Source organism: Macrotis lagotis, chromosome 3 (assembly GCF_037893015.1).
Source record: "Macrotis lagotis isolate mMagLag1 chromosome 3, bilby.v1.9.chrom.fasta, whole genome shotgun sequence".
NCBI classification, from domain to species: domain Eukaryota; kingdom Metazoa; phylum Chordata; class Mammalia; order Peramelemorphia; family Peramelidae; genus Macrotis; species Macrotis lagotis.
In genome coordinates, this window is record NC_133660.1 from 280,941,678 (window position 1) to 280,966,493 (window position 24,816).

At 41.7% G+C, this 24,816-nt stretch overlaps 1 protein-coding gene across 1 annotated transcript in view; it reads right to left on the minus strand.

Annotated features, from left to right (window-relative positions):
• The window catches only part of LRP5 (LDL receptor related protein 5), a 150,760-nt gene that overhangs the window by 74,198 nt on the left and 51,746 nt on the right, over nt 1-24,816 (minus strand). Inside the window, exons 3-5 of the mRNA XM_074230900.1 lie at nt 9,547-9,744; nt 8,386-8,582; nt 5,309-5,440 (exon numbers count right to left, since the gene is read on the minus strand). Coding sequence (XP_074087001.1) covers nt 5,309-5,440; nt 8,386-8,582; nt 9,547-9,744 — 527 coding nt within the window. The remainder of the gene's footprint in view (nt 1-5,308; nt 5,441-8,385; nt 8,583-9,546; nt 9,745-24,816) is intronic.

The window sequence follows — 24,816 nt, forward strand, 5'->3', positions numbered from 1 at the left end:
TTACTAATTACCTAGCTGTATGGCCTTGGGCAAACCACTTAACCCCATTGCCTTGCAAAAAAACTAAAAAAAAAAAAAAAAAGACTGTACAGTCCCCTTATCTGTGCAAAGAAATGAGAAAAACAACTTCCTGCATCTCTTCTTTAAATCCAGATTGGCTCATAATTTCTAAACATTTTATTTGATATTTTATCCCTAGAATTTGTCCCCAAATCTATTTGTTGTCCCTAAGTTCATCAAGTTAGACCTGGAATGAAGTTTGGAGACCCTAGAGTCCAACTTTCTCATTTTAGAGATGACCAGTTAAGTCTTAGAAGGGTGAGGTCAAATGTCCAAGGCCTCAAAGCAAGGTCAGAAGTAGAATCTGGTAAGTCTATCTTTCCCTACACTACATAGACCTCCATATATATAAAATAAGATTTTATTCAAAGGAAATGAATACCTTTTTTTCCCAGAAGACCTTAAAATGATAACAAATGTCACAGGCCCTAAATAAAATCTTTTTTTAAAATTTTATTTATTTAAGGCAATGGGGTTAAGTGACTTGCCCAAGGTCACACAGCTAGGCAATTATTTAAGTGTCTGAGGAAAATAATAATCGTAATATAAGAAATCAGTCCCACATGTTCCATGTATATATGTATGTATGGACACATATATAAAAATATTTACATGTGTTCATACACCTGCATGCTTAGCTAGTCTCTGCATGGACATTGCAATACTAATTGTCTATTTTGTCTTCCTGGCTCTAAGAGATCTTTTATAAGGTTCCAATTTATTCATGACTTAAGTGTAAAATTTAGGCAGGAATAAAGCAGCTCCCTAGCCTATGGGTTAAACTTCACCCTTTTCCTCATTTTGAGACTCAGAACATGAATCTATCCATCTCCTGTATTATGACTCCTCTCCCATTTGTCCTGATTGTTCAAAGATCACCAATAGGGGCTCATTAAGCCAAAGGAAATGAAAAGATAGTTTTCAAATGAAAAATTAAGGCGATGTATAATCCTATGAAAAAATGTTCCAAATCACTGCCAATTAGAGAAATGCAAATTAAAACAACTCAGAGGTTTCATCTCACATCTATCAGATTGTTAAGATGACAAAAAGGGGAAATGATCAATATTGGAGAGTTGTGGGAGGATCAGGACATTGATGCATTGTTGGTAGAGATGTGAACGGATCCAACCATTCTGGAGACAATGTGGAACTATACCCAAAGAGCAATAAAACTGATCATCCTCTTTGACCCAGCAATATCAATACTAGACCTATGTCCAGAAGAAATCATAAAAATTGGGAGAAGTCTCACATGGTCCAAAATATGCTCTCTTTGTAATGGCAAAAGAACTGGAAATTGAAGGACTGCCCATCAATTGGGGAATGACTGAACAAGTTATATATGATTGTTAGGGAAGACTATTGCTCTATAAGAAACCATGAATGGTTGGATTCAAGAGAAGCACAAGATCTGATGCTGAGCGAAGGGAGCAGAACCAAGAGAAAAGTCTGTACATTAACAACATGGTGAGCTGATCAAACTTGATGGATGCAGCTCCTCTCGGCAGTTCAGAGAGCTAGGATAATCCTATTAGACTGGCTATGGACAATACTATCCCCATCCAGAGGAAGAAAAACAAAACCAAATAAAATAAAATAAAACGAAACAAAACAAAAACCCTACAGAATCTGAATGAACGCTCTAGTTTTTGAAAATTCCCCTTATATATTTCCTTCTTATCTGATGGTTTTTTCCTTTACCCTTAGCCCTAATTCCTCATAACAAAAATGACTAATCTATAAATATGTTCAACACAAGTGCTTATATACAATGTTCACTGCTGAGGGGAGGGAGATGGGAAGGGAGAGTAGAAGGAAATTATGTAACTTAAAAATATGCATATGCATGTGGATGAATGTAGAAAAACTTCCATAACATGCAATTGGAAAAATAAAATAAAATATCAATTAAAAAAATAGGGGCTCATGAATCACATCAGCAAGCTCTTCTGTCATCCAACCTCTTCCTTTTGCAGATGGGGAAACCAAGGCCTGGAGAGTTTAAATGAAGTGGTTAATAAACAAAACAAGACTGGTACCCATACCTCCTGTGGGACAAGCAGCCCAGGGTCATCCAACAGCAAAGATTCAGACCACACCTACCCTAAAGGATTAAGGATGGGCAATAGAGTGACTACATGATATCATGGGCATTTTTTTTAAATGTTATTCCAAAGGAATCATTGGTCTTATTAGTGGATAACAATAAACTCAATTAAACTAGTCTATGTTAATGAAATCATTTTTGCTAAAATGGAGGAAAACCATATCTCTCATTATCCAAAGGAAACCTAATTCCACTTTAATTATACCTCTATCACCCCACCATTTATCTGTTGATAGCAAAGCTACAGGATAAGTTTCAGATTTTCAAAGGAAATGAATACCTTTTTTCCCAGAAGACCTCAAAATGACAGCAAATGTCACAAGCCCTAAATAAAAATCTTTTTTTTTTAATTTTATTTATTTAAGGCAATGGGGTTAAGTGACTTGCCCAAGGTCACATAGCTAGGCAATTATTAAGTGTCTGAGGCAAATAAAAATCTTAATATAAGAAATCAGCCACAGTCTAGGCAGCCTGGAGCCCCACAACTGTCTACCAAGTGCTCTCCCTCCCTATATCACTCCAGGGATGGGGGTGAACTGGGGAAAAAACAGGACTGTTCTGAGCATTATGTGGTCATCACACAGGCTCTGCTATCTGCAAAAATGAGCTCTTTCCCTAATCACCCACATGATGTTGTTTCTTGGCAAATTGTAATCAAAATAATTTCAGAGAGAAGAGGGGACACGGAAGTCACATCTCCTGTCTCCTCGGGGGGAAGACACTCACCTGCTTAACCCCCTCCCCCATTTGTCTGCAGCTGAGCAGGGGGAGGAGGGAGGGGGTGACTGCTCATTTTTAGAACAGCAATTTAGTGAGGGTTGCTCAAGAAAAAAAATCACATGGCCCAATCCCCCAGAGCCGGCCCTGATCTCAAACAGCCTCGCCAGCTGTGGGGCCCACTCCACATCCTGTTGCTTCATCATTTCTAGTATCGTGTTAATAAAAAAAATGCACATACATCACACACACACACACACACACACATTCACACACACTCACACACAAACATTCACACACAGGCACATTCACACACTCGCACATTCACACACTCACACATTCACACACACAAACATCCACACACAGACACTCACACATTCACACACACTCACACATTCACATACATACACACACATTCACACACACTCACTCATACACACACACTCACAAACACTCACACACAAACATTCACACACAGGCACACCTCACACATTCACACACATTCATATTCACACACAAATACTCACACATACACACAAACATTCACACACAGACACAATCACACATTCACACACACACTCATACACATACTCACATTCACACACAGACACACTCACATATTCACACATTCATTCATTCACACACATTCACATACACACTCATATCATCCACATTTACATACACATTCACACACACATTCACACTCACACACACATTCACTCATATACATTCACACACACACAAACATTCACATTCACATACACACACATACACACACACACACACACACACACACACACACTCACCCACAAGAGCAAATTCAAGGCCCAACCCAACAGTTTGGAAGGATAGTCCCAGCTAGGCTGATGAGTGACTTTCTGATGAGACTGGGGTAGTGAGCATCACTGGGAGTTCAAATCTGGCCTCAGACACTTACTAGCTGTATGACCCTGGGAAAGTCATTTCACCTAGTTTACCTCAGTCTCCTCATCTGTAAAATGAGCTGGAAAAGTAAAAGGCAAACCACTCCAGGATCGTTGCCAAGAAAATCTCTACTGAACAACAACAATGCATCTGACCAAAGGACCCTTAGCTGGGGTAAAGGATTATTTCTAGAAGCATTTAAGACTTATAAAGCCCTATGAGGGTAGCAATGCCAGGATTAGGTCCTCCATTTTACAGATAAAGAAACTGAGGCCAAAGAAAGGTTAAATGACCTGCCCAAGGAGAGGAAGCTCATAGGTGAGGAGCACTGTGTATGTTGTCAGAATTTTTTTCAATGTTTCAGTTTTGTTGAAATTTTTCCTTTTGTTTCTTTCTCTTTTTTTTTCAAATGAAATTCTTTACCACGTGGGTCAGTTCAACAGGAAGGGCAGAGTAGAAATAATAGGGAAATTTTTGACAAACAAAAAAAAAGTGATGTCAATAAAACGTATTTTAAGAACAAATAATTAAAATTAAAATTTTAAAAATACACTGGTGTGACATATCAGAGTCAAGATTCAAACCCAGATCTCCTATTCTGCTTTAAAGAAAGGAAAAGACAATTGAAAGTCCTGGAAATACTGGACAGAGGCAAGAGAGGCAAGATAACGCAAAGCCCAGATTGGGAAGAATCAAGCTCCAGGATCCCAGGCTGGAAGGGCTTGAGGACTCGCCTCCAACCAGATCATGTTAGAGATGATGAAAGGGGAGTAGAGAGGTCAAGTCACTGCCTCCATATCCAGCCCTCTGACCTCCACGCCATGCTGTTTCCCCCCACCCCCATCCCTTTCTCCCATCTAATGCTTCATGGGAATATCTGTGATTCTGATATGCTTCCGAACAGGAAGCAGGAATATATACTGATCTGGTGACATGAGGCTGCCCATATCAGTCCTCTAAAAATGTATTTATTGCTTAAAGTTAATCATGAGCCCAAAGGAAGAAGCATGAGAAAACACCCTCCTCTCCTTTGCAGAAGTGGGGGCCCATAGGGAAGTAATACTGCATACAGATTTTCTGAATGTGCTGACTTTTCTCTGTCCTAACAGGAAGTTGGCTCTCTGGAAGGAAGGATAAAAGTCAAACTGGGAAATAATGAAAATGAAAGATATCAATTGAAATCTTACTTTTAAAAATAAAGCTAATCCCAGAAACAAAATTCATGATACAGAACATTCTGATAGAGAAAAATGGAAAAATTTGTTGATTTACAAATATTCCATTTTACCCAACTTTATTAGATGCCAACAAAACTCAGACTCAACCTCAGTGGTCATAGACATGGCGATGTCAACCAGGGATGGAAAAGGATGTCCTCACATGGACTAAAGATACCTCTACCACTTCCACCAACCACTGAGAAACACAAATCAAGGCCATGGGGCTCATCCTCATCAATCAACCACCCCACAGGAAGTGAGGGAGGCTCTTTCTTACCTGCCTTACAGGTCTTGCCATTGTCCTGCAGCTGTACCCCTGTGGGACAGGCACAGGTATAGAACGGTTCTCGGGGGGACAGCAGGCACAGGTGGGAGCAGCCCCCATTGTCTTCTTCACAAGGGGTATGGACTGTAAGAAAGGACAAGTTTGAAAAATCTGAATTAGGCAGACTCCTCTCTCTATTGCTGTTACTTATGCAAATCACCTCCTCCAACTTCAGTCTCTTAATCTGTATAATGGGAGCATTAACCATCATTAACTACATCATAGGGCTCTTCTTAGGAAGAATCTTGGGAGACACCAGGACATTCCAGAAGAGTTTGTTAGTGATTATTCTTATTCAATTCAATCCAACAAACATTTATTAAGAGCCTATTACAATGAACATGGCTATTATTTAGTTGTTTTCCATTAGAACTGCCTCTTTGTGTGTCCATTTAGGGTTTTCTTGGCAAAGATACTGGAGTGCTTTGCCATTTCTTCTCCAGCCCATTTTACAGATGTGAAAACTGAAGCAGATTCAGGTGACACAGATAATAAGCTTCTGAGATCAGCTTTGAACTGTAGGCCAATCCCTCTACCCACTTTGCCACTTAACTGCCCCAGCTAATAATAACGCTTGATGCTAAGGCTACAAAGACAAAAATAGAAGGGTCCTTTGCCCTCAAGAAGATTCTTGTTGGGGCTTCATGAACTGTTTCTCCTCTCTTTGTTTCATTGGACTGTCCTTGCTTGATGATCCCTGTTTCCTTTTCTCTTTGGGGATGTCCTGCTAAGTCTTGTTTGGTGGGGCTGGGGCAGCATCTTCCTCTATGCACATCAAATCAAAAAGTCACTTATCTTCCATGTTAACTAACTCATCTAATGCTTCTTACAAGTCCCAGGAGTCCCAGGAACAGACCCAGGCTCCCCATCCTTATTTGTCTTTCCCCATGAGAAAAAGGACTGAAGTGGGAAGATTCTCTTGCTGTCCCACAGGCCCTGACCCAGGACTGAGCATGTAGGAGATAATGGCAAGAAATATTAAATAAACGTCATTGATTTCTCAAGCTACCAAACGTATTGGCCCCAAGGCTATCATTGCTCCAGAACTGCTCTCTCCAAAGTTCTGATGATCTCTCACTTGCCAGATCTGATGGTCCTTTCTCCATTCTCATCTCCTAGACCTCCTGCATTGGTGAGCTCTCTCTTTTCTCTTTCTCTCTCTCTCTCTGTCTCTCTTCTCCTTGGGGTGTCAGGATACCCCTCTCCTGGTTCTCCTCCTACTTCTCTGACTGCTCCATCCCTAACTCCTTAGCTGGATCTTCTTCAGATCACACCCTCTCACCATTGGTCTCCCTCAGTGCTCCACCCCAGGCTTCTTCCTCACTTCACTTGGGGAATCTCAATAGCTCCTATCAATTTAATGAGTCTATGCTGAAGATTCTCAAATCTACGTATTGAGCCCCAATCTCTCTGATGATCTCCATATCTTCAACTGTTCAGACATCTCAAATAGGATATCCAGGGGGCAGCTAGGTGGTGCCCTGGAATCAAGAGGACCTGAGTTCAAATCCAGCCTCAGACACTTAATAATTACCTAGCTGTGTGACCTTGAACAAGTCACTTAACCCCATTGCCTTGCAAAAAAAAAATCTTAAAAAAAATAGGATATCCAGTAGACATCTTAAATTTAACATGTTCAAAACAGAACTCATTGTCATTCCTCCTTAATTTTCCCTTTCCTCTTACTTTCCCTATCGATATAAAGGGTACCCCTATCCTTCCACTCCTTCAGACTCACATCCTAAAAGTCATCCTAGACTCCTCACCATCTCTCAATCCACATCCAAAATGGTGCCAAAGTCAAGTGATTTCACCTTTGCAGCATCTCTGGAATACAACTTTTTCTCTCCTCTGACACTGTTCTACTCTGGTGAAGTGCTTCATCACCTCCTGCTTTTTCTGTGGTTCCCCCGCCGGGGGAGGTCTGCCTGACTCTCAGTTTCTCCCACTCCAGTCCGTCTTTCAGTCCGTATGCCAACCTAAGAGTTGGCTCCCTCTAATCCTAGCCTGACAGTTATTCAAATCAAGCCTTTACATAGTTATTAAACTATGATATAGTAATTAAAAATTGATGCTAGGCAGTTAGGTGGTACAGGGGATGGAGCCCCAGCCCTGGAGTCAGGAGGATCCGAGTTCAAATCTAACCTGTGTGACCTTAAGCAAGTCACTTCACCCTGATTGCCTCACATCCAGAACCATCTCCAGGCATCCTGATTTATTTCTGGTCACAACCCAGAAGGCTCTAGAGGACAAAGTGAGGCTGGTGACTTGGCAAAGCCTCCCTCACTTAAATTCAATTCATGAGCATGACATAGCATCACCTCCCTGATGTCACAGTCTTCTTCAAAAACAAAGGACAAACATCATCAAACACCAATGCTCAAATATTAATCAATCAATAAGCTTAAATGAACAGTGCAAGATTGCTTTGGTGAGCATCATCCCCATTTTACATATGAGGAAAATGAGGATTTTACATGTCAATGTCACCCAGAGGTGTGTCTTAAATCCGGACAACTCTGTCTCCAAGTCCAGACTTCTTCCCACTTTCCACACTACTACTGGCCACCTCCCCTCCTTGGTTCTCAGTTTAGTCAGCTGGAAAGTGGACATAAAGCTTTCACTATGGGAATTACAGGATGTTTAGGAGGTTAGTGCTTGGCACAGCCATGAGCTGCCATGATTCCATTATGTCAATGAATTCTTGAGCACTTTTTGTTTCTTCTGTATTGAGCAAAAGCTAATGAGTCTAGTCTCAAGCCAGTTAATCCATGTCCTTGTGACCGTGGATGTTGTCACCACAAAAACGCCTCCACATTCCATCCTGAAATGAGTTACAGGGGTTTACCTGACCACATGTCACACAGACTCAGGATCAGATCCTGGGAGAAAGGGCCATTCATCCCTCCTACAGAAAGCCCCAGGCCCTCTGAAGATGATCATCCTCCCTCCTTCTACACCATGGCCAGTGAGGGTGGAAATATTCAGATGCCAGTCTAGTGTATGGAAACAAAGAACAGTCTACTTACAATAGGGTTGTCTGTCTTGGCTTAATACTTGGATATCCATGGGAGAATAAAGGGCGCCAAGGATTTCTCGCCGTTTTTCTCCAGTTCTCTTATTGCAGGCATGAATGGAGCGTGTCTGCCAGTCTGTCCAGTAGAGGGTGTCCCCCGAGAGGGTCAGAGCAAAGGGGTGGGTCAAGCTGCCCTCTACCACTTTTTGCCTGGTTTGTCAAATACAAGAAATGAACACCATCAATCTAACTGGAGGGTTGTCAACTGTCCCTTTTATAGTTCCCATTGGATACTTGCGGTTCAGATAAAGGGCTGCCAACAGACCTGTGACAAGCGATGGCTCCTCTAAAGACCAGCACATTCAGCAAAGTATAAGAGGAGGTAAAAGGGAAATCTCTGGACCCATTACCTGGAAGCCATGTGCTTCAAACTCCCCTTGCAAAAGACCAGTCAGAGTAACTGCTGGATATTCTTTGACACATGCCTACTATAAGACTCGGGACAAATCACTTGTCCACTCTAAATCTCAGTTTCCTTACTTGAAAAATTTTAAAATACCTGCAGAGTTTCTATAACTAATCACATTAAGATATTGGTGAAACTAGGAACATGGGAGATAGAACTTTTATTTTACCCAACCATCAGTGAATTTCCAAACTGAAAGGGATGTCAAAGACACTGAGTCCAGCCCAAACTTGGATAGGGATCCCCTCTCCAACATCTCCAACCAGTGGCCATGGAGTTCTTTCTTGAGGCTTCCAGTAAAGGGGAGCTTACAGTTTCCCAAGGTAGCCCACTGCACTAGTGAAGGCCTTTCCCTGTGAGAAGAGTTTTCTACTATCAATTGAACTTTTTCCCCTTTTCAGATCCTAGTTCTTATCCCTAGAGTCAAGAAAAATTAGATTCATAGTTTTTTAAGTACCTGGAGACAGCAATTCTAGAATCACAGAACCAAAGCCAGGAAAGATCCTAGAGATCATCTAGCTCAACCTCCTCCCTATACAAGTGAGGAAACTGAGTCCCAGAGAGGTTAATGAAGTACCTCAACCAGGGCCACACAGACAGTGCCCAAAGGCACTGACTCCATGGTGATCCTCAAGTTACCACTCCATAGACTGCCTCTTCTACTCACTAAATAATTGGAGGGAGACTCCAGAGCAAGGAGAAATATACCTGAAGGAGCCATCCAAGTTAGCTCGGTGGATGAAACTCAGCTTTGCATCTGCCCAGTAAAGCTTCTGCTCCTCAAGGTCAATCGTGAGGCCATTGGGCCAGTAAATGTCAGAATCAACAATGATTTTTCTCGTGCTGCTATCCATGCCGGCCCGTTCTATCCGAGGGGTTTCACCCCAGTCTGTCCAATACATATATCTGGAAAGAGGATGAAAACATGATCAGTATGAATTCACCAGGGATTCTCAGAGTCAGTGACAAGAGTTTAAATGGTTTAAAGTCTTCAAAACTAAGTTTTAAGAATCACAAGATTTAGAGTCCACAAGATTTAGAGTACAGCATCTCACCCACTTTTTAAAAGATTCGAGGCAATACTGCTGAGACACTTGAGAAATGTTTGTAATACTCCTCTGGAAAAGCAGTGAGCCACACTGCCTACAGTGCCCATCCCAGAGTCATAAAGTCTCAAGATCATAGACTGAGCATTAAAAATATCCTGCCATCCAACCCTCAAATTTTATTTTCTAATGTTAATTAACTTCTATTTTGTTTTACTTTTCTCAATTAACAAGCATTTTTTCCTCTCCCTATCACTCTTCCCCACATGGGAAAAAACCTGGCTATAAATACATATATAGTGAAAAACAAAACAATTTCCCACATTGGTCATGACAAAGAAAAAATTTTATCTGCATTTAGAGGAGATCATATTTGTCCAGAACTAGACAGTATGCCTCACGATTGGACCTCTAGAACTATGGTTGGTCACTGCAGAGATGAGGGTTCTCAAGCCCTTCAAAGTCAGTGGGTCAATCAAGAAACATTTTTGTTTTAGATTTTTGCAAGGCAAACGGGGTTAAGTGGCTTGCCCAAGGCCACACAGCTAGTGTCTGAGACGGGATTTGAACCCAGGTACTCCTGACTCCAGGGCAGGTGCTTTATCTACTATACCACCTAGCCACCCCAAGAAACATTTATTAAATGCCTACTACATTCCAGGCATTGGAAGTACCAAAAAAAAAAAAAAAAAAAAGAAAAGAAAAGAAAAGAAAGGGACAGCTAGGTGGCGCAGTGGATAAAGCACCGGCCTTGGAGTCAGGAGTACCTGAGTTCAAATCTGATCTCAGACACTTAATAATGACCTAACTGTGTGGCCTCGGGCAAGCCATGTAACCCTTGCAAAAAAACCTAAAAAAAAAAAAAAATCTAAAAGAATGAAGTAAAGCTTCAATGACCTGTTTTGGAAGTGAATGTGACATTCCACTCTGAAATACATCCCCTTACCAATCTATTTAAATTTTATTTAAAGGAACATGAACATTTTTTCTTTCCCCTCTCATTGGAAAAAGAAAAGTAAAGTCTTGTAACAATAATGTATCATCTCAGAAAACATTTCCTCAGCAATTATATGCAAAAATACATATTTCAATCTACCCCCCTTAATCCCCCATTTCTCTATCAGAAGGTGAACAATGCATTTCATCATTCATTCTCTGGAATTGTTCATTTGAAGCTTTCAAAGTTGTTTTGTCTTCATGGTGTTATTGTTACAGAAATTGTTCTCCTGGTTCTACTCTCTTCCCTTTGCATCAGTTCATACAAGACTATCCAAGTCTTTTTTGAAACCATTCATTTTCTCATTTCCTTCAACACAATATTACTCAATTACATTCATAGGCCACAGCTTATTCAGTCATTTCTGAATTGAGGGGCATCCCCTTAGTTTACAAGGTATTTGGTTTTGGTTTGGTTTTACCACCACAAGAAATAAAAAAGTTGTTATAAAATTTTTGTACATATAGGACCTTTTCCTGTTTCTTTGATCTTGTCTGGATATAGGATTAGAAGTCAGATAGTTGGCAGTTTACTAACTTTTTATGTATAAATCCAAATTCTTTTTTTCCAGAATGGCTGGACCCATTCACAGGCTCTCCAACTTTGTGTCAGTGTGCCTGTTTCCCACAGTCCTGCCAACATTTATGATTTTCCTGTTTTATCCTCTTTGCCAGTTTGATGAATATGAGGTAGAAACTTGGAATTACTTTAATTTGACTTTCTTTAATTTGTAACTATTTAGATCAATTTTTCATATGGCTATAGTTTCCTATGACATTTCATAAGCTTGGCTTTCTTTCCTTGAGAAGTGTTTATTTATATCCTTAGAACATTTGTCAATTGGGGAATGACATATATGTGTGCTTAGGTGTATATGTATGTTTATGTGTATATAGATATATAAGATACATATAAACATATTTATGAAATAAGATATTTAGAGTTCTACCAAATTCCTTTTATTGCACAAATATGATTTTATTAGCTAAGCCAAGAGCAAAAACAGGAACATAAAACTACAGACCAATTTCCCTAATGAATATTGATGTAAAATTTTTAAATAAATACTAACAAGAAAACTACAACTATATATCACAAAGATCATGAACTATAACAGGTGAAATTTATACCAGGAATTATGGGTGGTGCAATACTAAGAAACATAATTGACTGTCACAGCAATATCAAATCAACAAAAATTATAATAGAATCAGAAAAAACTTTTGGCAAAAATACAATATCCATTCTCATTTAAAAACACTAGAAAGCACAGGCATAAATGAAGCTAAATACTATATAGATATTTTAAAAAAGCTCTAAACCCATCAGCAAGCATTTCTATGTACTACAAATAAAACACAGCAGGAAGAAATAGAAAGAAAAATTTCAGATAGTACAACATGAATGAGAGTCTATTTGCCAAAACATACTGAGAAACCATATGAATATAACTACAAAAAATTCATCACACAAAGACAAATCTAAACAATTAGAAAAATATTCATTGGTCATGGTTAGGGCCAAGTCAATATAACAAAAATGGCAATTGTACCTAAATTAATTTTACAGAGATAGAAAAAATAATAAACTTCATTTGGAAGAATAAAAGGTCAAGAATATCAAGAGAACTGATGGGGGGAAAGAGAATAAAGGCAAACTAGCAGTTACAGATTTCAAACTATCTTACAAAATGATAATCAAAACAATCTGGTACTGATTAAGACACAGATTGGTGGATCAGTAGGATAGATTAGGTATACAAGAATGTTTAATAAATCCAAAGATCCAAGCTCTTGGCACAAGAAGTCACTACTTGACAAACACTGCTGGGAAAACAAGATAGCAGTTTGGCAGAAGTTAGGGTATCTCACACCATGTGCATAATACATGATTTAGTATTAGCAAATTTGAAGAGCATAGGAAATATTGCCTGTCAGATCTATGGATAAGGAGAGCTTTTGTGAATCAACAAAATGGTAGAGAAGATCACAGAAAGTAAAATAGATAATTTTAATTACATTAAAGTTTTTAGACAAAAGCAGTATAACCAAAATTAGAAGAAAAGCAGGAAGCTGGCAGAAATAAAATACAGAAGTTTCTCTCGTAAAAGTGACATTTCTCAAATAAATAAGGAACTGAGTCAAATCTACAAAAATAAGAGCTATTCCCCAATTGTTATTGAAAAAGATATAAACAGGCAGTTTTCAAAAGAAGAAATCGAAGCCTTCTATGGTCATGAAAAAATGCTCTAAATCACTAATGATTAGAGAAATGCAAATTAAAATAACTCTGGGGTAGCATCTCCCACCTATCAGATTGACAAATGGTGGAAGGGATGTGGGACAAGTGGGACACCAAAGCATTGATGGTGGTGTTGTGAACTGTTCCAACCACTCTGGGGAGCAATTTGGAACTATGCCCAAAGGGCAATAAAATGGAGCATACCCTTTCATCAAATAATACCACTACTAAGGCTCTATCTCAAAGAGATCAAAGGAAAAGGCTCTATATATAGAAAAATATTTACAGCAAAAATATTTTTTGCAATGGAAAAGAATTGAAATTTGAAGGAATAACAATCTGTTGGGGAATGGCTGAACATTGTGATGGAATACCAATGTGCCATAAAAAAAAAACAAGCAGGACATTTTCAGAAAAACTTGGAAAGACTTATATCAACTGATGCAAAGTGAAGTGAACAGGGGGCAGCTAGGTGGCGCAGTGGATAAAGCACCAGCCCTGGAGTCAGGAGTACCTGGGTTCAAATCTGGTCTCAGACACTTAATAATTATCTAGCTGTGTGGCCTTGGGCAAGCCACTTAACCTCATTTGCCTTGCCAAAAAAAAAAAAAGTGAAGTGAACAGAAGCAGGAAAACACTGTACACAATATTATCAATATTGTAACAATGGTCAGCTGTTAAAGATTTATCAGCTCTAATCAATAAAATGATTCATGTCACTTCCAAAGGACTTAGGATGTGAAAAATGCTATCCATCTACAGATTTGTTTGACTTCACATGCATAATGGGCATCATATAATTTGTATTCTCATTGGTTGGGCAGAGGAACTGAAAGGAAGGGAAAGAATTTGGAACTCAAAATTCAAAAAGGTTAAAATAGTTTATACTTAAAAGAAATGAGACCTTTATCAGAGAAACTTGTTTAACAGATTTTTTTCCTGTTCACTTTCCATTTGACCCTAGCTTTGTTGGATTTATATGTGCAAAACCTTTTAATTTCATGTAATCAAAACTATCTTTTTTGTCTTCTCTAATCCTCTCTATCCCTTCTTTAGTCATGAACTTTTCTTTTACCTATAGATGCAAGAGGTAATTTTAATTTATGTTTAATTTTTCTGCTATATTTATTATTTGACCTGACATATTTAAGTCAATTATCCCTTTGAAGCTTAATTTAGAAAAAAGGCATGAAGTGTTGGCTTACACCTAATTTCTTCCTTGTGCTCCCACCTTTCCCAGAAATTTTGGTCAGGGAAGTTAGATGGAAATAGTACTGGCCTTGGAGTCAGGAGGACCTGAATTCAAATTTGAAGTCAGACACTTAAAAATTACCTAGCTGTATGACCTTGGACAAGTCACTTAACTCCATTGCCTTGCAAAAAAAAAAAAAAGAGGAGTGAGTCTTCACTCCAGTACCTTCAGTCTTTTTTTATCCAGCCATGACTGGATTTACTGTCTGGCTATAACTAATGTATTCCACTGATTAATCTCTCCCTTTTTGAACATCACCAAATAGTTTCAGGAATCTCTGCTTTGAGGGATGGTTGGAGTCCTAGCACTGCTACCCCCCCCCTTCATTCCCTCTTTTTATTATTTCCATTGTTCTATAAAGAAATCCCCTGGGATTTTGATTGATTTTGTAGTGCATAAGTAAACTGATTCAGACAGCATTTTTATTTTACTATATTTGTCCTACACACAATTATTTCACAACTATTTTAGATCTGTCTTTATTTCTACAAACTATTTTGTAGTTTTTTTTTACAATTCTTGTGTGGGTATATTATCGAGTTAAAATCAACATTTTAGACATTCTATAGTTATTTTAGATGGAATTTCTCTTTTTGTCTCTCCTTGCTATATCTTATGGGTATTATATAGAAAGGTAGATGGTTTGTGTGAAAACCTAGTCTTAAATTTGCAGAACATAGAGCCCTGGGCCTACAGTCAAGAACACCTGAGTTCAAGTCTATCTTCAGTCTCTAGGGCTATGACCTTGGACATGTCATTTCACCCTGTTTGCCTCAGTTTTCCCCTCAGTAAAATAAACTGAAGAAGGAAATGGCTAATGACTCCAGTATCTAAATGGAGTCATAAAGAATCAGACATGACCAAACAATAACAAAAGCAAGTATGAAGGGACTTTTTTCAATTAATTTTTAGTTGTCTTTTGAAATGCACCAACATCTCATCTATAAAAGTGATCATTTTATTTCTTCTTTTCCTGCGTATCTTATTCTCGATTTATTGCCATAGGCAGTGTTTCTAGTTTCATCTCCACTTGAAGTGAACAGCCTTGTTTGATTCTGAATAATTTTACTAGAAAGGATTCCAACTTACGTTCATTATTTGTCATGGCAGATCTTAGTTTTAGACAGACTACTTATTATTTTAATGTAAGATCTATTTATCCCTTTTTTGTATTTTTAACAGAAATAGATTTTTTTTCTTCCACACCACCACCCCCAGACACTGGATTGTTTAAATTCCCATTTCTTGTCCTGCTAATTTGGGTAATTAGAAGAGAGACTTGATGAGGGGCTGGACTAGCTATGGAATGGAGAGAGAGAGTTCACATGTGACAGAGGCTAGGGAGGTAGAATCAACAAACCCAGGAACAGGCTGAAAAGGGGGGGAGGGGATGGCAGAAGGGGAGAGTAGTGGGACTTCTTTCCCAGATAAATGAGAAAAGTATACACATATATACACCACATCAGAATAAACATTTATTAAAGGCACTGGAGATATAAAGATGAGAAATAAAGACAAACCCTACCATTGAGGAGCCTGCTGTGAACCTAAGTAATGGGACACATATAAAATAGATGAGATCTCTTTTCCCAAGTAAATTAAAGGGATCATGATCTCAGATCGAGGGAAGGAGGAGAAAGAGAGGCAATAGGCAGGTGGGGAGCTAGGGAGCCCAATAATGTAGAGTCTGGCCCTGTCTGAAGTCAGGAAGACTCACTATCCTGAGTTCAAATCCAGCCTCAGACATTAACTACTGGTAGACTCTGGGCAGCTCACTTACCCTGTGTGCCTCAGTTTCCCCATCTGTAAAATGTGCTAGAGAAGGAAAGGGCAAACTAATGCAGTATCTTTGCCATGAAAACCCTGAACGATGAGCCAGACACAAATGAAAAATAAGTGAACAGCCAACCACTATGAGCCAGACACTGTACTTGACAGACTTGAATCTCATAACTTGAGCCCTGTGAGGGAGGTACTATAATGACTTCCATTTTACAGTTGAGGAAACTGAGGCAGGCAGAAGTCAATTGACTTACCCAGGATTACAGAATGAGGACACACCTGGGAACTAGATTTAAACTCAGATTTTCCTGCCCCTTGTGCCACCCCAGAGAATGATGCTGGAATGAAGACCCAGGGAGACTCTCCAACTAGGACTGGCAGGACCCCCAGATGCTCTCCAGGCCCACCCCATCATTTTACAGAGGACATTGAGACTCTGGGGAATTAAGCGACAGGTCTGAATCTGTATGGGAGGTCTGTTTGAGGCCCCTGCCCTCTGGCTCTTCCCACTGTCCCTGGGCCCTCTCTCAAACAGGGAAGAGTCCCCAGGAAAACAAAGCAAGAAGCTGGGGGAGCAAAGGAAGAACTGGCTCCTGATGGGGTCACCCCCAGAGCAAGTGGCTGTCCAGGGCATCCACACATCTACATTAGATGGTGAACTCCTGGAGGACCAGGACTGGGTTGGATGCCTCACCGACACACAGTAGGTGCTTCCCAAGTCCTTGTTGGCTGACTCCCCTTTGGGATTGTTCTAGTCCTGAAGGAGATGCCTTATCAGCGTACCCCTGGCCTCTCTAGCTGTGATGGTCTTAGTACCCAAGCAAAAGAGAAGTGGCAAATGTTAGACTTCCTGTTAGGACATTGGGGTACAAGAGTAGTTGACCTCAGGCAAGCTCCTTCCCTCTCTGGGCCTTCCTTTCTTGATATACAAAATGAAAAGGTTGGACTGGGTGGGCTTGAGAGGGTCTCCAGGCCTTTGTCTCCAAAGTGGAGACCTCTACTCCTCTCCCACCCTGGAGGGGCTGATGGGAAAAAAGAGGGGGAGTTGAGGGGGATGCCCACCAAGCCTGCTTCCCCTTCCCCAGGACGACTGGATGGGAAGCTGGGAGGCAGTTTAGACAAGGGGCCTAATCGGAGGGCAGGAACAGGAACGCTCAAGATGAGCCCAAGACCAGAAAAATGCAGCTCTCTGGACGCTGGCTCCGGCATGACTCACATTCCTTTGGCCCCTGTTGCATAACAGATGCCTGTGGGTTCCCTTCGGCGGGAGCCTCAGAACCCGGCAGGACGGCGACTTGGGGACCCATCCACCCGGCAGAGTGGGCCGGCCCAGGCAGATGGCATGGAGGAAGGTCGACTTCCGAAGACAGCCTTCCTGGAGGGAGCAGGCTGGCACATCGGGCACTGCCCAGGTCTGGAGTTATTTTGGGGCCTTGACATTTGGAGCTGGGAAGAGAGGCTTGGGTTTCACCCTGTTGTTAATTTGAACCTGGGAGCACCCCCAGCTCTGCTCAGGACCAAGCCAGGTCCTGGCCACGACCCAGGCTCTGGTTGGTGAGGAGTGTGCAAAGCGAACTCTGGCCTAGAAGAAGCCTCCAGAGCCCTTCAGCCCTGTTGGGGTGCCCCAGGAGCTGGAGGAAGGAAAGTCAGCAGTTTCTAAGTCAACTTGGGGAAAGGACCCCAGAATCCACCTGCCCCCAAGAGTCAGGACTATCTTCCATTCCTCTCAACTAAAGAAGGGAGGGAAGGAGGGAGAGGGAGACAGGCAGCCTACAAAGCCTTCGTGAAGCTTCCCAATACTGGGGAGGGGGGAGGGGGGGATGGGAGGTGGCTTGGGGGATTGCCACTCATCGTGATGAAATGCATCTGTGGTAACCAGAAGCAATCCGGGAGAGGGGTCTCCAGGGGACTGTGGCTTCCCTTGAGCTAACCTCTATTCATTTGTATGTAGCTTGTATCTCCTTAGATGTATGGCATAGAATGTAAGCTCTCTGAGGTCAAAGATTGTTTTGTTTTTGTATCTGGACAATCGGAACCTGTAACATAGCAGCTACTTAATAAATGATGGACAGCGGACTTCTTAGAGATGACAAGTTCTTGGCAACTCAGAGCTAGATGGAGCCTCCTCTGACACCCTCACAGAAGGAAGAGGCCATGTGAGCCAATATTCTCATGTCATAGATAAGGAAACTGAGGCAGAACAAGGCCGAATTTGTCCAAAGTCACAATAATGATCAGCAGCAACAGTAGAATCAACCCCCACTGAGGCAAATTCCAAATCTAGTGCTCCTTCAGACCTGTCACATCCTCAGGTCCATACAGAATTCCAGAGCTCTGAGGCCACTACAGTCAACCTATACCTGACAAAGTATGTCCTCCAGGACATCCCAACAAGGGATCTTCCCATCTTGATTGAAAATCCATCACTGCTCCAGGAAGGTCATTCCCTCTGGGACACTTCATTGCTGAGAATGGTTTCCTGATGCCTCTTCCAACCCATTGTTCTTGGGGATCAAGCAGAAAACAATAGAATCCCTCTTCTATGTGACAATCCTTCACACACTTGGGGAGAGTTCTCATGCCCTCCTCACTGCCTCAGCCTTCTTTTCCCCTAGATTAAGAACTCCCATTTCCTACAACTGATGTTTAGCCATACAGAGGAAAAGGCGAACCCTCCCCTATGCTAAATAAGAGGTAGGGCAAATGGAACCACACTGATGGGGACACATTACTCACAACTCACTCATAATAACAGTAGACATCTCTAGAGAGGCACAAAGTTGGCAAAGGATCTTCCTTCCATCTCAGTGAAGCCTCTTTAAGGTAAGTGCCGTGTCCCCATTTTACAGAGGAAGAAACTAAGCTACTGGGAAATAAAATGACTTGCCCAGGGTCCCTTAGTGAGAACATCTCAGAGGGAGGATTCAAATCCAGACCTTTCTGACTCCATTCTCACATCCATTTAAAGGCAGAGGCTAATGGAATAGAATTAAAGGCAATAGAGGCACAGTCCACTTTGTTATGCTTTCCTTTGTTGCACTGTTCACTAATTTTTTTCTTTTTTTGGTGGGGAGTTCATACAAATTCAAGTTTCTAGCAACACTACATCGAAGAAATCTATCAGCACCCTTTTCATAACAGCATGTTCTCACATCATGTCCCTGTGTCATATTTTGGTAACTTTCACAATATTTCCAACTTTTTTATTACTTATTTTATCTAGTATGCTAATTAGTGATCTTTGATGTTATTTGTGCTGTGACTGTTTGGAACTAGTAGTTCCCCTTCTCTCTCCCTTTTCTCAGGCCTCCTTATTCCCTGAGACAGAACAATATCAAAAATATCACATATACTTAGTTGATAAAACAAGGGCCAGGTTTGAGAGAAGTGGCTCCAATTTTAAAAGAAATTCTACATGGGATAAATTGCTATCAAACAGCATCCCAAGCTACAGAGAAATCTTTCATGAAATCAATGTGGCAAACATCATTGTTGTCTTATTTGTAGAAATTGCCACCGTCACCCCAACCTTCTGCCACCAGCACCCTGATCAGTCAGAAGTGTCAACATCAAGGCACACCAGCAAAAAAGATTGTGATTCACTGAAGTTTGGATGATGGCAAGTATTTTTTTTAGAAATAAATTTTAGAAATAATTTTTTTAATTGAGGGATGTATGATACTATTGCACACTGATAGACTACAGTAGAGTGTAAACATGACATTTATATGTACTGGGAAACTGGAAAGTCTTATGATTTTCTTATTGCATTATTTTCTTTATTGAAAATCAAACCTTCAATATCTCTGAGGTATGCCTACATTGAGCACATTCCTGGTCAACAGATTTAGGGCCTAATCAATCTGAGCTTCAGTTTCTGTATCTAAAATTAAGGGAGAAGAAATGAAATCAGAGAATCATGAGAAGAGCAAGATGAACTGATGCAGAAAGAAATAAGTGAACCAAGGAAAAAACCGATGTATATAATGACATTGATGTAAATGCAGAGAAAAAAAAAAAACTTCAAGGAGCCCAGAGAGCCGGGAAAAAAAACAAAACGTATAACCACTTTCCTTGACTCTCAGTGAGGTGGGGGATTTCTGGTGGCTGGTGGTCATCTTCCCAGGTAGGAGAGGTGACTACATCTCGTGGTTTTACTAGACTGTTTTTCACTGATACTAGGGGAGGCTTCTCTGGAGAGATTGTGAGATGGGGAGGGGGTGGTGTGTATTTTCAAAAAAAGGACTGAGATGTTAAAACAAAATCTATTCATAAAAGTTATTTTTAAAAATAAATAAAATGAAAGAAATTGGATTACATAGTCACTAAAGTCTCTTGCAGGGCACTAGGTGACTCAGTGGATTTGGACCTGGACCTGTAGTCAAATCTAACCTCAGACACTTACTAGCTGTGTGATCCTGGGCAAATCACTGATCCCTGTTTGCCTCAGTTTCCTCATCTATAAAATAAACTGGATCAAAGGGCAAACCACTCCAGTGGGTCAGCCAACACTAAACAACAACACAAGGTTCCTTCCAGTTCTAACTATGTGATCTTGTGAGCCCAGAGAGCTCCTCCCAGGACATAGGGTTGGCATCCTCCCCAGAGCTCAGAGCCCAAGGACTGCTTTCACCCAGACTGCCCAGGATCATTTACTGTATCTTCCTTAGGCTCAATGAGACTTCCAACTCCAGGGTGTCATCTGAATTCTCAGCACCCATGGGGGCTCAGCAGATGTTTGCTAATGGACAGGGAGCAAGAGAGAGACTCCCACTTGGAAGGCATCACCGAGTAGTTCAAAATAAGCCTTCTCTGGGCAAGTCATGTCAGCTCTGAGCCTCAGTATCCTCATCTGTAAAATGGGAAGACCAGACTGGATGATCTTTAAGGGAATTCCAGCTCCATCTTGATGATCTGGGATCCCTCCCCTCCCCCTGCACTCCTATAACTGCAGCAAAAATGCAGGAGGGAAGGAAATTGCCAAAGAGAGGAAACCAAACATGGGTCAGGCTTAGATTTTCAGAAATCAGGACATGTTTTTCTTCTCACTGGGGCCCTCCAGCACAAATGTTTTATCTTACCAATCCAGAATGACCCCCTGACAGCTCAGGGACAATGGGCCAAGGCTGCGGGTGAAGGGGGAGAGAGTGAAGGGGAAACAGAAGGGATGGGGAAGAGGAACTTCTTTATTGTTTTCAAGAAAGAGGGAATTTCTGCCCTGAAATCTCCCTCTACCCCAGGGACAGCCACGTCCAAAGTCTGCCTCAGCTCTTACCGGGTCTTGGGAAGGGACAGAGAACATTGCAGCAAAGAGGCTCTAATGTATTTGCTTTGGCAGAAGGCTCGGAAACTTCTCCATGTGTGAAGGCATAATGGCAAAAGACCACTTTCCCATTTTAATAAGATCTTGGGTATTCTCTGTCATGGGTGAGAAGGAGGCCTCCCTGCCCCCTACCCTGTCCCAGGGCCACAGCTCCAGGGAGGCCCAACCGAGGCGCTCCCCTCCTGTGGACAGCTGGCTTGCGGACCACACCCCGCCTTCTGGAAAGAGGAACAGAGATTTATTAAATGCCCACCACTAGCTTCAAAGTATTGGACCAGGCAGAGGGGGAAGAGGCCAGTGTAACCCAGACCTGGCCCCTTCCCTTGTTGAGCTCACAGGCTAGGGGAGACTTAAACTTTGTGTCAGACTAAGTCCACTTGGTCACTGTTTGGGTCCTGTTTGGTTCAGAGTGAATGTAAATAGCAACTATCTGTTTTGGCCTGAAACCCTAAGGGTCTTCATAGAAGAGGTTCTTCTCCATCTTGGAGAGATTCTGAGGGACTTAGCCAGCTGAATTTTTCTTTTTTTGGGGGGGGGGGGAGTCACCATTCGGGGCCTCTTCTCCTCAGTTCTTTCTTATATAACCTCTCTCTTTTACCTAACCTGAGTAGGTGTTGCCTTACCTGGGAAGGCCTAGTTTTTAAAAGGCCAAGGTCTCCCACTGCATCCAGAGCCATCTTTACCCATATCTGGCCACTGGACTCAGAGTGCTCTTGAGGAGAAAATGAGGCCGGTAATATTGCAGTCCCCCTCACTCAACTCTAATTCGCTCGCCTGTCACGGCATCACCACCTCGATGCCATCCATGGTCGTCTTCAAGAACAAAGGACAAACATCAGCCCTTCCGTGGACGGGCACCCTCCGTGAGGCAGGCTTGGAGGCTGGAGGAGGAGGCTACATCTGAGTTCCAACTCTCCCTAATGTTGGCTTGGAGAACACTGTTCTCTGCCAAGGCTGCAAGGATACTGAGCCAGAACCCACATTTATAGGCAACAGGCATCCATGAGGAGCCGCCCTGTAAACCAGTGGGATAAAAGTGAGACCCTTCTTGCCTTCAAGAAACTGAGATTCTGCTTAGGAAGGAGCAGAATGTTCATCACAGATCAGAAAAGGCATCCTTAAACTAGAGGGATCCTGGGAAGTTTCAAATAGAAGTCAGGGCCCAAACTGATGCCTTCGTGGAGTTTAGGGTGCTGTCCTTAAGGCAAGGGTGAGTTATCCTCAACTTTCCCCAGGGACCACTTGGGTGCCTTCCTCCCTCCTGAGTAACAACTACAACAACAAGAAGATGCTTTATAAAGTATCTTAAGTTTTGTCAAATACTTTACAAATATCTCAATTTACATTCAGAAAAACCCTGAGAGGGAGGTGCTCCTATCCTGTTTTATAGATGAAGAAACTGAGGCAAACAAAGGCTAAGTGATGAGCCCAAGGTCACACAGCCTGGAAGTGTCTGAGGTAGGGAGGATTTGATTTCTGCACTTCCTGACTCTCATCTAGTGACATACAGAAGCCAAAGAGAAGAGGGTGGATTTTAGAGTGGCAGAGGAAGGAGAAGCCACAAGATTTTCTAACAATTGGTAGAGCAGGGATGGGGGGGGGGGGGTGACTTAACTGCTTAGAAGAACGACGGCATCCTTGACAACAAGAGAGAAGAATGGAAAGAGGAAGTTGCATGGTGCTCTCCTGTTCTGCCCCCTCTCTTTCCCCGCAGTCCCTGTGAGGAGGTTGAGGCAGGGGCTGAGATGGGACAGATGCCTGTCCCAGCCCCAAGTTCCACTCCCAGCCCCTTCCCAAGAGCAGGCCAGTAGGGAAGTTCTGTAAGTCACCATGGTGGGTGGAGAAGGACCAGAGATAGGAGTGGTGGCAATCTCTGTTCAGATCTGAGGGGCAGTGGGGAGGCGGGCTGAGATTTGTGGGTCAGGATAGGGGGTGCCCATAGAGGCAAGGTCTGATTTCTCATGTAGTATCAGATTATGCTGAAGTCCTGTGACCCTACGGGTCAAATGATAAGGAAGAAAGGATCTTTCGGGTTAACTGAATGGAGAAATTGAATGTGCACTCATAGTTGTGTGATGTTAAGAGAGTCATTTAACTTCCATTGCCTCAATTTCCTCATCTATAAATTGTAAAAAAGAAAATAATAATAATCATTTCTAGCTCACAAGGCTGCTGAATGGCTCAAATGAGCCAATCTTTGTAAATGCTTTGCAAATACAAGTTGTATATTATTGTGAGGATTATTCCATCCCAAGGCCCTGGTCTTTTCTTAAGCTCCCCAAAGAAATTCCCCGTGAATGGGCATTTTTTTGAATGGAAGACTCAAACAAGACCAAGCCACATTTCAGAGAGAAAAGAGAAAAGTGAGGAGAGGGGGCAGGGGCTAGGCAAGAGAATAATTTGTTGGGGCAGGGGAACCCTGACCTCTCCTCTCATCCTTACTCCACCCCTGACCATGCCAACCACAGTCTGATTCATGGATCCCAGGGATTGAACTAGTCCAACTTCTTTGTTATACAAAGGAGGAAACTGAGGTGCTCAGAAAAGAAACCATTTGTCCAAGGTCATACAACTATTTTAAAACAAAAGAATTTAATAAATTTACTTTTAATTTAAACAATCTGTCACCTTCAGATTTTTTGCAGTAAAAGAGAAAGAGGCCACCTCATTGGACCTTGTCATAGGAAAACCATATCCTGAGGCACTACTAAAGATTATCACAGATCCCTGGATAACTTGGCTCTGCTAGGCCCCAGAGGGCAGGACAGAGAAGTAGATGATGGAGACTGGGAAAACCATCTATTAAAATGAGAATGACAGTTACACTCCCCTTTCCCTTACAAAGAAGACTTTGGGAGAATGCTTTGGACAGCTTAATGGTGCTTCATTAACTTAATTCAATCAATAGCACTTCCTTCTAATAAGTGCTTAGAGACCTATTTCAACATGTAAAATTAATCATTGCCTGCCTACTAAGACAAGGATTGAATGGCCTTGGGGCCAAATAGATATTCAACGATCCTGACCAAATTCAGATCCTGGGATCATCCACGAAGGGCTGGAAGGTCCTTGGAAACCACTGCATCCAACCTCGTCATTTTCCAGTTGGGAAAAATGTAAACCAGAGAAAGGGAGAGACTTGTCCATAATCACAGAGGTAACAGGGCAACCAGTGTTTGAACCCAGGTCCTGCCTCTGATTCCAAATCCCATGCTCTCTTCATTGTATCAACCAAGACCCGACATGATTTAAATACAATCAGAAGATTTTTAGAAGCAATTTGAATTCAGAAAGGAGAAACAAACATTTTTCCAAGCATTCCAAGTATCCCCAAAAT